Below are 12,500 nucleotides of genomic sequence, written 5' to 3'. Positions count from 1 at the left end.
AAATATTTGTTTTAAATAGGTTTTTATACAAAAACAGCTTTTTATGTAAAATTCACTTTATAAAAGACCCACATTTCTAAATTTCATTCATGGGGATAACATGGATAATTTGACATGGTTTAGTGTAAGATTTTTGCCCATCTTTTGGAAAATGCAGTTTTAAAAGTAAAAAAAACTATCATTTTTACCAGTAGATGGCTGCAGAGCTCCACTATATGCTATGTGCTATTTGAATGACTGAAAGACATCTTTTCATAAGTTTTTTTTCAGTTGGATTCATATCTAAATATTATGAAATCACAATTATAACAATAAAGGGTACTTTTTGTCAAAGTTTAGTATTTTTTGTAATGGAAAAAAAAAATAGTTTTTCAATATTGTTACATTATGATGAGACTCCACTGTGAAAATGGACAAAATTCATCCTCAAAATAAACATTTTGGAAAAATTATTTTTTTCAGTACAAAAAATGCTAAACTTTGACAAAAAGTAATTTTTATTGTTATAATTGTGATTTCATAACATTTAGATATGAATCCAACAAAAAAAAAAACTTATGAAAAGATGTCTTTCCGTCAGTCAAATAGCACATAGCAAATAGTGGAGCTCTGCAGCCATCTACTGGTAAAAGTGATTTTTTTTTTTGTTTTAAAACTGCATTTTCCAAAAGATGGGCAAAAATCTTACACTAAACCATGTAAAATTATCCATGTTATCCCCATGAATGAAAGTTAGAAATGTGGGTCTTTTATAAAGTGAATTTTACATAAAAAGCTGTTTTTGTAAAAATATTTATTTATTTATTTATTTATATAAATTTAAAAGATACGAGAAATCCTCCGAAAACTGCACAAATATGAAGTAAAAACATTAATAAACAGAGTAAAATTACATTTGTTTTTTAAAAAGCAGTTATTTTATAACAAAATTACATTTTATTGTCTGGGGTCTGTGGAGACCCCAAAGACCCTGAGTGTACCTTTTTTTTTTACACTAACATAAAAACAAGCTATCACTCCGATTTTTTTTCTTCTTTGTAGATCTAGAAAGTGTTAACAACGGTACAAAGTTTCATGTCATTTGGACAAAGAGAATTTTTTTTTTTTTTTGAGCAAACGTCGTTTGGGGTCTAAAAAGACCCCAAAGACCCTATAAGGGTTAATTTGACATGGAATGACCCGAAGCTTTACAGTATTAAACATGAATATAAAAACAGTGTCAGTGTTGCTTTCAATTAGAATTACAACTTCAGTTCCTACTATAAAGCGGCTCTCCATTGTGTTCATGCTTTTATTTGCGGACATCTGACCTCGACAGACTGAACAGAAGAAATGAACCGGAGAAGATTTCAATTTTAAAGAAGGTGGAGCCTTGGAGCCACGCCTACCTATTACATCATCACCATAGACCAATGGAAGTTCGAAGGTGTTTACCAGCCTGATGAGAGAACTTTCCCAGAAAGTTAGCTTTAAGCTCCAAATAAACTTCGTTTTGGCCTGATTTTGACCGAAATGACGTCACACCAGTTTGTTCTTTGATTGTTCAGGGCCTTGCATGTCAGTCAAGTCTTGGTTCTTATACAGAATATGTAGACAAGACTTTATATCGGTAGTCAAACATCTTGCTACATAACATTTCTTTCTTTTTTCCCCTCAGCTTTAGTGTGACCTTGTGACCAGTGATGTGGTGGGCTCACCGTGACACTTCCATGCTGGTGGGTGTCAGCAGTGATGATGGTTGGCCTTCAGTCCCAGATGGCTCCCATATGGTTGAACACACCTTTAGCTTCGTGATTGATACCTTCCTCGCTAAACACCCTCACGGTACACACTACACCCTCTTCCTTGCATATTCACTCAGTATGTTCTTGTTCTTAATCATGCACACACACACAAACACACACAAACGGACGCGCATATTGTTTTTAGGTTGATAGTTTTCATAAGCGTCCTTGCTGCATTGACAGGTTTGTGTGATGAATAGTCGAGCGCTTGTCATTACCCGCGGTGTGCGTACTGTTCTCCGAGCGCGTGTTTTAAATACAGCTTGCGTCAAGTCAAAAGGTTCCTCCATTCATCTGCAGTCACCAGCAGCCCTGTGAAGTGCTGCATTGGGAAGAAATTGTGCAAAGGAGGCAGATACTGCATTATGAGCAGCAAAATATATGACGTGGGACCAGCAGCAGGAAATATGGTGTTCTGCACAGTTTGGGGGAGTAACTAACTAAAAAAATAGCTACATTTTTTTAGTGGATTGACAGTAGACATTTTCAAAATGGAGTATATTTTCCAGTTACAAGCTAATTTTTCCTAATAGAAGCAATGTAATAATCAAACACACTCTCTTATGTGAAGCATTGTGAAGTCAAATTTAATTTAATGAACCTAAATGATAATATAATATAATATAATATAATATAATATAATATAATATAATATAATATAATATAATATAATATAATATAATATAATTAGTGCTGTCAAATCGATTTATCGCGATTAATCGCATTTAAAATAATTCCAAATTAAATTAAGTCCAATTAAATTTAATGAACCTAAATGATATAATATAATATAATATAATATAATATAATATAATATAATATAATATAATATAATAATATATTCACGATTAATCGAATCCAAAATAAAAGTTTGTGTTTACATAATGTGTATACTTTGTATATTTATTATGTATATATAAATACGCACACATACATGTATATATTTAACAAAAATATATTATATTTATATATAAAATATTTATATTTATATATATATAATATAAATTAAATGTAAATGTATACACACTGTACAAATTACTGTAAAAAAACCTAAACAAATACAGTAAAACAATGCATTCTGGTTAATATTTGTCATTTTCAAGAAAGTCTTTCAAGAAAGTTTCTAATCTATAGGCCATTTTCTCGAAAATGACAAATATTACCCAGAATGCATTGTTTTTACCGTATATTACTAATGCATATTACAATGCATTCTGGGTAATATTATTTGTAATTTTCGAAAAAGTAGCCTTTAGGCCTCTTTTCTTAAAACAACAAATATTACCCAGAATGCATTTTACTCTGTAAATGTGTTATTTTTGTTATTTATTTTTTTACAGTTAATTTTTAAAGTTTATATAAATTTCTTAAATTTATACATGCATGTGTGTGTATTTATATATACATAATAAATATACACATTACGCACACGTTATGTGAACGCAAACTTTTATTTTGCATGCATTTAATCACGATTAATTCTTTGACAGCACTAAATATAATCAAAATTGACAATTCTTATTTTTTATGGAATATTGCAGTATTTATTATGATTTATCCGTGCATGTCATTTTTTTTTTTAAATTCATGTTCCTCACAATCTTGAATTAAAATAACTTCCCCTGCCTCTTGGCGGAGCAACCTGTCAATCACATGAGATCCACCAATAGCAAACCACAACCATCCAATCATTTCCCTACAGAAAAAATCAAGCCCCGCCCTACATTTGTTCTTGTTCCAGAAGCCGTTTCACTCAGATATACGTCACAATAGGGAAGAAAAGATGCATCTTAGTTTTTATGTCGACTTTAATATAATATATTAGGACTGTCAGTTCATAATTAACACATTAACACAAATTGACTTTAAAATATCACTTTCTTGTAGCCTGACAGACTCAAAAGACTCAAAGTATTTGGTTCTACAAACATTTTATTTTTTTTCTAATGGGATGGCAGGCATCATACCTGAATGATTAATTACTGGCGATTCTGATGCGGAGGAGCATGGGCTCATTGTTTCGAAATAGAAAAATGAGCAATGGAGCATTTAAATGTTCTCACGCACACGGAGATGATAAACATCTGGACTCTGTGTATGTTCTACGGCTCCTCCAGCTTGTTCTTAATGTATATATTAATGTCAGTTAGTTTAACACATGGCTTGTGAAACTGACTGATGAATTCTACTTGTGTAAGCTATATGCAGACCAAAGCGCTGTCAGGCTCCGCTGTTGTGGTTAGTTAAGATGATTGTGGGGTTTGAGCTTTCCCAGTAGACTCATACTGTGTTTTCAGAGAGCTCTGTGGCCGCTGCAAGACGCTCTGCTTGTGTTTTACATGCTTTCTAACCAGGTGTGATTTGATGTATGGCGACAAAGGTAATTTAATCTCTCCAGTGCTAATGTGAGTTTAACCATCTGGGACAACTTTGTAAGTCGCACAGTTTCTAGCCCTGCCCACAGTGAAATCTCATTGGTCCAAAACATAGACTATAAAAAAAGATGGACAATTCACCTTCAATTAAAGCTCCAATCTCCTCTCAAAAAAGGTCTGTTGGTGCCACCAGTGGCATTGTCAATCTCAGCTGTCAATCATGAAGTCAAACCCCCATTTTTATAGCAACAAATAACTAACTAAACCCAAACTTATTTAAAAAATGAACAATTTAATTCACAGCATGATTAAAAACTACCTAATCTTTGGGAAAAAAAAATATTTGATTGTTTAGTTTGTCTTGTTCGATTACATGGAGAGGGCGGGGTTTATGAGCTATACTGCATCCAGCCATCAGGGGGCAATCGAAACGTTTTGGCTTCACTTGTGCAGCACACTTGAGTCCAAGTGCATATTAAACATCAAATATGTTCTGATTGACTTTAATTTGTTGCTTTTAAATTCCCTAACAGATAAAATCAATTCCTGGGACATCATTTATAAAGATCTAAATGTACGTCAGTTTCCGAAATGTTCTTATGAGCATTTATAAAATGTCCATATACATGAAAATGTTCCTAAATGCATCTCTCTTTATAAATCGCAGTTCAATCCCAGAGTGCTTTCCTAAAACGTATGTGCAGTGTCTCGGTTATTTTCAGAAAATCATTAATGTAATGAATTAATTTCAGTGATGTAATCATTAAAAAGCAGTTAAAATATTGCTTATTTGTGCATATAATTATATTATAATCATGATTAGGGTTGCAAAGGGGCAGAAAGTTTCCGGTAAATTTCCGTAAACTTTCCGTAAACTTTCCACGGGAACTTAACCTGGGTAATTTTGGAAATATTCCAATTTGGAATTTATGGGAATTTACGGGAATTTATGGGAATTAATTGGAAATTTGGGAAAATTTATACAGATTTATAATATTTATATAAAATGTATCATATAAAACAAATATAAACATTTTGTTTGGTCATAACATGAAATAACAGTTATTTTTTTTTCGCATTCAATTAATTCTAATTTAGTAAATATGTAAATTAAATATATTTTTACTGCAGCAATTGTTATGTGTTATTTATTTCAGTGTCACATAATCCTTCAGAAATCAGTCTAATTTTGCTGATTTGATATTTCAAATTTATTTTTTGTTATTTTTGTCATTGTTGGAAACAGTTGTGTTAGCATGTTAGAATGTTATCTGAAGGATCATGTGACACTGAAGACTGGAGAAATGATGCTGAAAATTCAGCTTTGATCACAGGAGTAAATTATATTTTTATGTATATCAATTATTATACCATTATTTTAAATTGTAGTTATGTTTCACAATATTACAGTTTTTTTCTGTATTTTTGATCAAATGTGCATGGTATGGACTGGGGGAATGCACAGTGCATGCAGGGGGTGTGGCCTCAATAGCCCTGCAGTAAGCAGTGTGCTGTGTGAGGAATGTGCAGGGTAAAAATTAAACTAAAATTGCATTAAATATGGTTGTTTTAACCAAAATTATGTTGCAAGATGTTTTTTTCAACTACATTTAAGTACCCTGTTATAGGCTAACCTGCAATTTTGCAAATTCCCTGTTTATTTCCATTAATTCCTGTTAATTCCCATATATTCCCATTAATTCCCATATATTCCCGTTAATTCCCATGGAAAGTTTCCAGCTTTGAAAATTCCCGGAATTTTGCAACCCTAATCATGATTGCCTATTTATCTAATTGTGTATGAGCACCAACAATTTCCTACACATGTTCTTCAGATGGCATACGCATGCATTTTCATGTCAGCGTATGCCTTTATAAATACTCATTTTTGATATAGGATAAAATCCAATCATACATGCATTTTATAAATGAGGCCACCTGGTCTACTTATTATTTTTTCATGTTGAATTTTTTTTGTGAACTATGAAATGCATCAAATCATGGTTGTTTTGATGCCTGTATCCTTCTTAAGTGTTAAACTGATTGTTGTTGAACTGTGATCTGTACGGACCAGGGCCCATGTTTCGGCACACGTGATTTTGCGGATTAATTGCAAGTTTAACCGCCATAGAGTGAAAGTTTATAATTTGCACATTTTTTGTCTTGCTAGTTTACATATTCAATATATTTTAAAGGTGACCTATTATGCTCCTTTTCACAAGATGTAATATAAGTCTCTGGTGTCTCCAGAATGTGTCTGTGAAGTTTCAGCTCAAAATCCCCCACAGATCATTTATTATAGCTTGTCAAATTTGCCCCTATTTGGGTGTGAGCAAAAACACGCCATTATTGTGTGTGTCCCTTTAAATGCAAATGAGCTCCGCTTTCCAGAAGAGGGCGGAGCTTTAACAGCTCAACAACAACAAAGCTGGAGAATCTCACGCAGCCAAAATGACGAAAGTGTTCAGCCTTACATTGTTCAAACCGGAGTCGACACTGATGGAGAGACTCAGGAAGAAGTTACAACTTTTAGACGTTTCTGAACGGATAGTGGATAAATTTATGTAGTTGATGTGGAGTTGATTCAACTAATCAATTAACATGTGCCATCAAATGCGTATGGACCCCCACTATACATAGCGTGCCTGTTTGCCAAACAGAGCCATGTGTACACAGTTTATGATTGCTATCAAATGCTGTGAATGGTCTAATATTTTTCCCAAAATATCGCTTGGACAGAAACGCTCCTTTTTTAGCAATCGAGCTTGCCAGAGTCAACGTTATCCAAGCTAACGAGACTCTAAATAGTGTTCAGTGCTCGTCTGTGAACAGTTAGCATGCTTTGCTCCAACTTTTGCCACGGCGTTAGAACTGGTACACCGTTTTCGCTTGCAGATTAAGGGGCGGTAATATTATAATAAGATCCTACATCACAAGGGAAGTGAAATCTGAGCGTCTCGTTTTTTCACATGATTGCAGAGAAAGGCTTGCCAAACAAAGTTAATGGATTGTCCTTTTTCACGTTTTCTGGGTTGGTAGATGCACCGGGGACCCGATTATAGCATTTAAACACGGAAAAATTCAGATTTTCATGATATGTCCACTTTAAGTAATAAATGGAAAGCAAGTCGAGTCAAAACACACACACACACAATATTTTTTCTTCATGCTGATCCGAAAAATGATCCGAACCATGACTCAAAAACCTTAATATAATCCGAACCGTGAGTTTTGTGATCCGCTAATCTTTCTTGACCACATATCCAAATCACAATGTACAAAAATAGATCTCAAAAAGAATGGCGTCCATCACACATCGATGCAGGAAAACTTCTCATGCGATCAACTCATCAGTATTAGCTCGGGGTGGCGTTATCGCTATGACAGAAAATCTCAGGGAGATCTTTAGACAAATGAGTCTTCTTTCCAGCCCCGCTCTGAAGTCCTCTATGAGATTAATGTGATCCCTTCAGGAGGGTTGAGAGCACCAGGATGACAGAGTAATTGCTCCTCTCCATGCCCGGTGCCTGCGGTAGACTCATATAATCGTATAAATATTATATGGACTGCATTATCTTTATGCATTTGATTGTCATATTCAACACGTAGGATATGAGATGTGCCGCTTTTACTCATCCAGAGGGGTCGTTCCCATTCTGAGGTACGTTTTGAACTTTAGAAATAAGTTTTAAAGTTACTAATGTGATTTCCATCTTTAAAAATTGTGAGTTTAATATGTTATCCAGTATATTAAGACATAGATTATGGGGACAAGAAAGCGTACCGCACAGCATGAAGGAACTACATAAGTCTTAATAACCTCAATGTTAGATAAAACCAGAAGGCGTTCGCCATATTCCTCTCTAGACCCGTGGCTCGGCACGTTGTCAAATCTTTTATTTATTTAATTGGGCGGTTTTAAATTTCTCTGCCACTTGCTGTGAGGCTTTTAAACGAGCCCGAGCGCGGTGTCGGTGTCCCTATAGCTCAGCGTTGGGCGAGAGAGCGTCCATCAACCGTACGTACGGGATGGGAAACCTTTAGCTCACCGTCTCCATTGTTCTGGGAAGGTCATGTGCAGCCGTGTGGAATGAGAATGGAATGAGATGACAAGGCCGAGAGATAACACACAATAGAGGGGAACCCGGGTCATGGCACTTTGTTTTACTGGATATTTAACACCCAGGACAGGCCCAGCTATGATATAGTGCTCACAGCAACTCTACTCACTTTAAAGGTCGCCCTGTTGGTGCTTCGGGGAAAATTAGCTCCTCAAACATCAAATGATCCTCATAAAGGCTGAAATAGCCATGCATTTTTATTTTCTGTTCATGCTTGCATGTTTTTGCTTGCCTTGATGGTTTTATGGTGAAATTCTCTTGTGCATGTGCTTTTTTTCTTTTCTGAGAAAAAAATCAACTTTTTCATGATGCCTGTCATCTGTAGTCATAGTGACTGTTTGCATAATGCATGCCTTGCACTCAGTCACACAAGAGCACGGTGCAGGCATGTGTAGATTTTAGCAGTCAAAAAGGTTCTCTGACTGGATTTTGTTCACAGAAATGAAAAGGGCTTAGAGATAAAATACTGTTTCCAAACTTACTACTATTAAAACCAGCCCCCTGCCAGGATTTGGTGATCTTGCAATCACAAGAATTAATGCAAATGCAACCAATCCATTATTAATCAACATTCATTATTTGAAATAGCTTGTGGCTTTATCTTATTTCCACAATATTTGTGCATTATATGAAAAATTAGCATAATAAGTGTGACGTAAGCCTCAGCATGACAACTATAACTGCTATAAAAAGGGGGGGAAAAATGGTCTCTAAACAAAAGTTTAGTTTATTTTCCTTCTTTGCTGATTACTTCATACACATATATGTTTGCTTTCTTGTGCCAAATATTTATATGCTGGCTGCATTTACAGTTGCAGAGTCAATTTAAATTTTTAAATGTTTAAATTCCACATAAGAAAGAGAAATCGTTAAGCGTTAAAGGATTAGTTCACTTAAGAATTAAAATTTCCTGATAATTTTCTCACCAAGATGTTTATGTCTTTCTTCAGTCAAAAAGAAATTGAGGTTTCTGAGGAAAACATTCCAGGATTTTTCTCCATATAGTGGACTTCACTGGGGTTCAACGGGTTGAAGGTCCAAATTACAGTTTCAGTGCAGCTTCAAAGAGCTCTACATGATCCCAGACGAGGAATAAGAGTCTTATCTAGAGAAACCATCAGTCATTTTCTAAGAAAAATAAACATTTATATACTTTTTAAACACAGATGCTCATCTTGCACTGATATTCGATGCGCCACGCATTATGTAATCACGTTGGAAAGGTCACGCTTGACGTAGGTGGAAGTACTGATCCAGTGTTTACAAAGACGGCCTTTACAAAAAAAGATAAAACAACGATGTCGAATGATTTTGAAGTTGAAGGAGAAAGTGTTTCACCCTACCACGGTACTTCCACCTATGTCATGCGTGACCTTTCTAACGTGATTATGTCATGCGTGGCGCATCACAAAGCTAGTCCAAGATGAGCATTTGTGTTTAAAAAGTATATAATTTTCATTTTTTTAAGAAAATGGCCAATTGTTTCTCTAGATAAGACTCTTATTCCTCGTCTGAGATCATGTAGAGCTCTTTGAAGCTGCACTGAAACTGACATTTGGACCTTCAACCCGTTGAACCCCAGTGAAGTCCACTATATGGAGAAAAATCCTGGAATGTTTTCCTCAAAAACCTTCATTTCTTTTGAACTGAAGAAATAAAGACATAAACATCTTGGATGACATGGGGGGTTTCAATTCTGAAGTGAACTAATCCTTTAAAGGATCGAAACGATTACATTTTTGGTTAATCTGTCCCTTTTTATTCAAATTTTAATTCAACATCCTTTTTGTTGTTGCACAACCATAGTTGCCATTTTTAAAGGTGCCGTCTTTTTAAAAGATGTAATATAAGTCTAAGGTGTCCCCTGAATGTGTCTGTGAAGTTTCAGCTCAAAATACCCCATAGATTTTTTTAAATAAATTTTTTTAACTGCCTATTTTGGGGCATCATTAACTATGCACTGATTTTTTTCAGCGCGCCGCCCCTTTAATTCACGTGCTCCCTGCCACACGAGCTCTCGATTATATTACAGCACATTTACAAAGTTCACACAGCTAATATAACCCTCAAATGGATCTTTACAAGATGTTCGTCATGCATGCTGTATGCATGCTTAGAATTATGTGAGTAAAGTATTTATTTTGATGTTTCTATTTGATTCTCTATGAGTTTGAGGCTATATGCTCCGTGGCTAACGGCTAATGCTACACTGTTGGAGAGATTTATAAAGAATGAAGTTGTGTTTATGAATTATACAGACTGCAAGTGTTTAAAAATGAAAATAGCGACGGCTCTTGTCTCAGTGAATTCAGTAAGAAACGATGGTAACTTTAACCACATTTAACAGTACATTAGCAACATGCTAACGAAACATTTAGAAAGACAGTTTACAAATATCACTAAAAATATCATGTTATCATGGATCATGTCAGTTATTATTGCTCCATCTGCCATTTTCGCTGTTGTTCTTGCTTGATTACCTAGTCTGTTGATTCACCTGTGCAGATCCAGACGTTACTGGCTGCCCTTGTCTAATGCCTTTCATAATGTTGGGAACATGGGCTGGCATATGCAAATATTGGGGGCGTACACCCCGACTGTTACGTAACAGTCGGTGTTATGTTGAGATCCGCGTGTTTTCCGGAAGTCTTTTAAACAAATGAGATTTACATAAGAAAGAGAAAGCAATGGAGTTTGAAACTCAATGTATGTCTTTTCCATGTACTGAACTCTTGTTATTCAACTATGCCAAGGTAAATTCAAATTTTGAATCTAGGGCACCTTTAAAAATAAGACATTTGATCTGCTGTAATCAGTAAAAGTTCTGACATCATTGCATGACACCAATAATATAGTACGGTGTGCATTCACCATCAGGAAAGATAAATAAAGTAGATCTGCCTCATTCCTCTCAGTTTGCCCACGCAGAAGCTGCTCTTGCCTGATTGTTTTTTGGGGTTACAGAACCGAGGAAATTCAAGGTCTCAGGGCGAGTTTACAGTGAGAGCCTGGCCTTAATTAGAAAAGGATGATGGGAGGGAGTGCAAAGAAAGAGGCTTGGAAGGCAAAGATTTGCACTGGGATCAAAGGGTAGATGAGGGATGACAAATATCCGAGAGCCAAAGACTGCTGGAATTCCATCTAACCCTCGGGAGACGAGAGCAGGGGGTGCGAATCTATTCGTCTTCCATTTTTGCAACGCTTCTCTCGCCGATATGTTGAGGAAAAACATGAAAATACAAAACAGGTGGAGTTTACTTGCTTTAAAAGTCTAACAATCTGTCAAAGCACTGCTTCTTATGTATTGAAGGATCTGGTGTGATAATTATCAACTCATCTTCCCAGTATGCAAGAATTCGCAATCAACAACCCGCCGTATTTCCGTGAGGCAAATCTGCATATTTATTTGCTAATATCCTCCCTCTGTTGACTGTTGTTCACTTGTTGACAACCAACAGAAGCTATGCTGAATGCTCAGCACGGCCCGAAAAACAGGAAACCGAGTCTCTAGGCTTTTCCTGATTTCAAACATGCACGCTCCCCTCGGCTTTGGGAAAACATCCCAACTCCTTCACTGCAGGACTCCTGATGGTTCACACACTTCATCCTTCCAAGCCTGGGTGGGTTTTTATAAGAGAATTCATTGTGCTTTAGCGCTAGACGACCCAAGCGTTGGATAAAGACAAACCTCTGAAGACGTGCCAGAAATGTGACGGAGCGTTTACATTGAAAAATGACGTTTTGGATGGGATTAGGGACATGGAATTGATTTTTGGGCTTTGAGACTTATTGAGGAGTTTGCGATATAACTCATTAACCAATCCAATCGTGGCTAAAAAAAAGTGCTGCGGATATTAGTTAAACAGTCTGTTTTTTCTCTCAGGCCAAATTTAAACAAAAGCGTCCTGAGGAAATTGCATTCACCTCTGAATTTTGGGAGTCATAAAGAAAGTTATTGAAGTATTTTCCTCCGAACCCTTGTCAAAGCGATGACATTGGGCCCCGCTATATGTAATAGACTGTTAAAGAAGAAAGACTAAATTTAGCCAACGTCTTAAACAAGTCCATATGAACACAAGACATCTGGTCTGATGGAGCTCATCTGATTCTAGTTCCTAAACCTTTGCACGAATTTCCCTTTTATTTGAATTTAGCCATAGTTTGGATACATTTATTGCAAATATACAGTAATGCAATGACAGTAGGTGTTTCAAATGCCA

The 12,500-nt window shown here is 35.7% G+C and overlaps 1 protein-coding gene across 9 annotated transcripts in view; it reads left to right on the top strand.

Moving 5' to 3' along the window:
* The window catches only part of znf385d (zinc finger protein 385D), a 232,295-nt gene that overhangs the window by 100,321 nt on the left and 119,474 nt on the right, over positions 1–12,500 (top strand). For 7 of the 9 annotated variants that reach the window (XM_048154134.1, XM_048154137.1, XM_048154131.1 and 4 more), the window contains one exon: positions 1,664–1,824. In XM_048154134.1, the coding sequence (XP_048010091.1) occupies positions 1,683–1,824 (142 nt within the window). In that variant the 5' untranslated portion in view covers positions 1,664–1,682. Of the gene's footprint in view, positions 1–1,657; positions 1,825–12,500 lie in introns of all 9 variants that reach the window. The other 2 variants (XM_048154135.1, XM_048154132.1) reach the window with 1 other exon arrangement.

This window comes from Megalobrama amblycephala, linkage group LG13 (genome assembly GCF_018812025.1).
Source record: "Megalobrama amblycephala isolate DHTTF-2021 linkage group LG13, ASM1881202v1, whole genome shotgun sequence".
Lineage (NCBI taxonomy): Eukaryota > Metazoa > Chordata > Actinopteri > Cypriniformes > Xenocyprididae > Megalobrama > Megalobrama amblycephala.
This window is presented reverse-complemented; position numbering and strand designations above follow the sequence as displayed.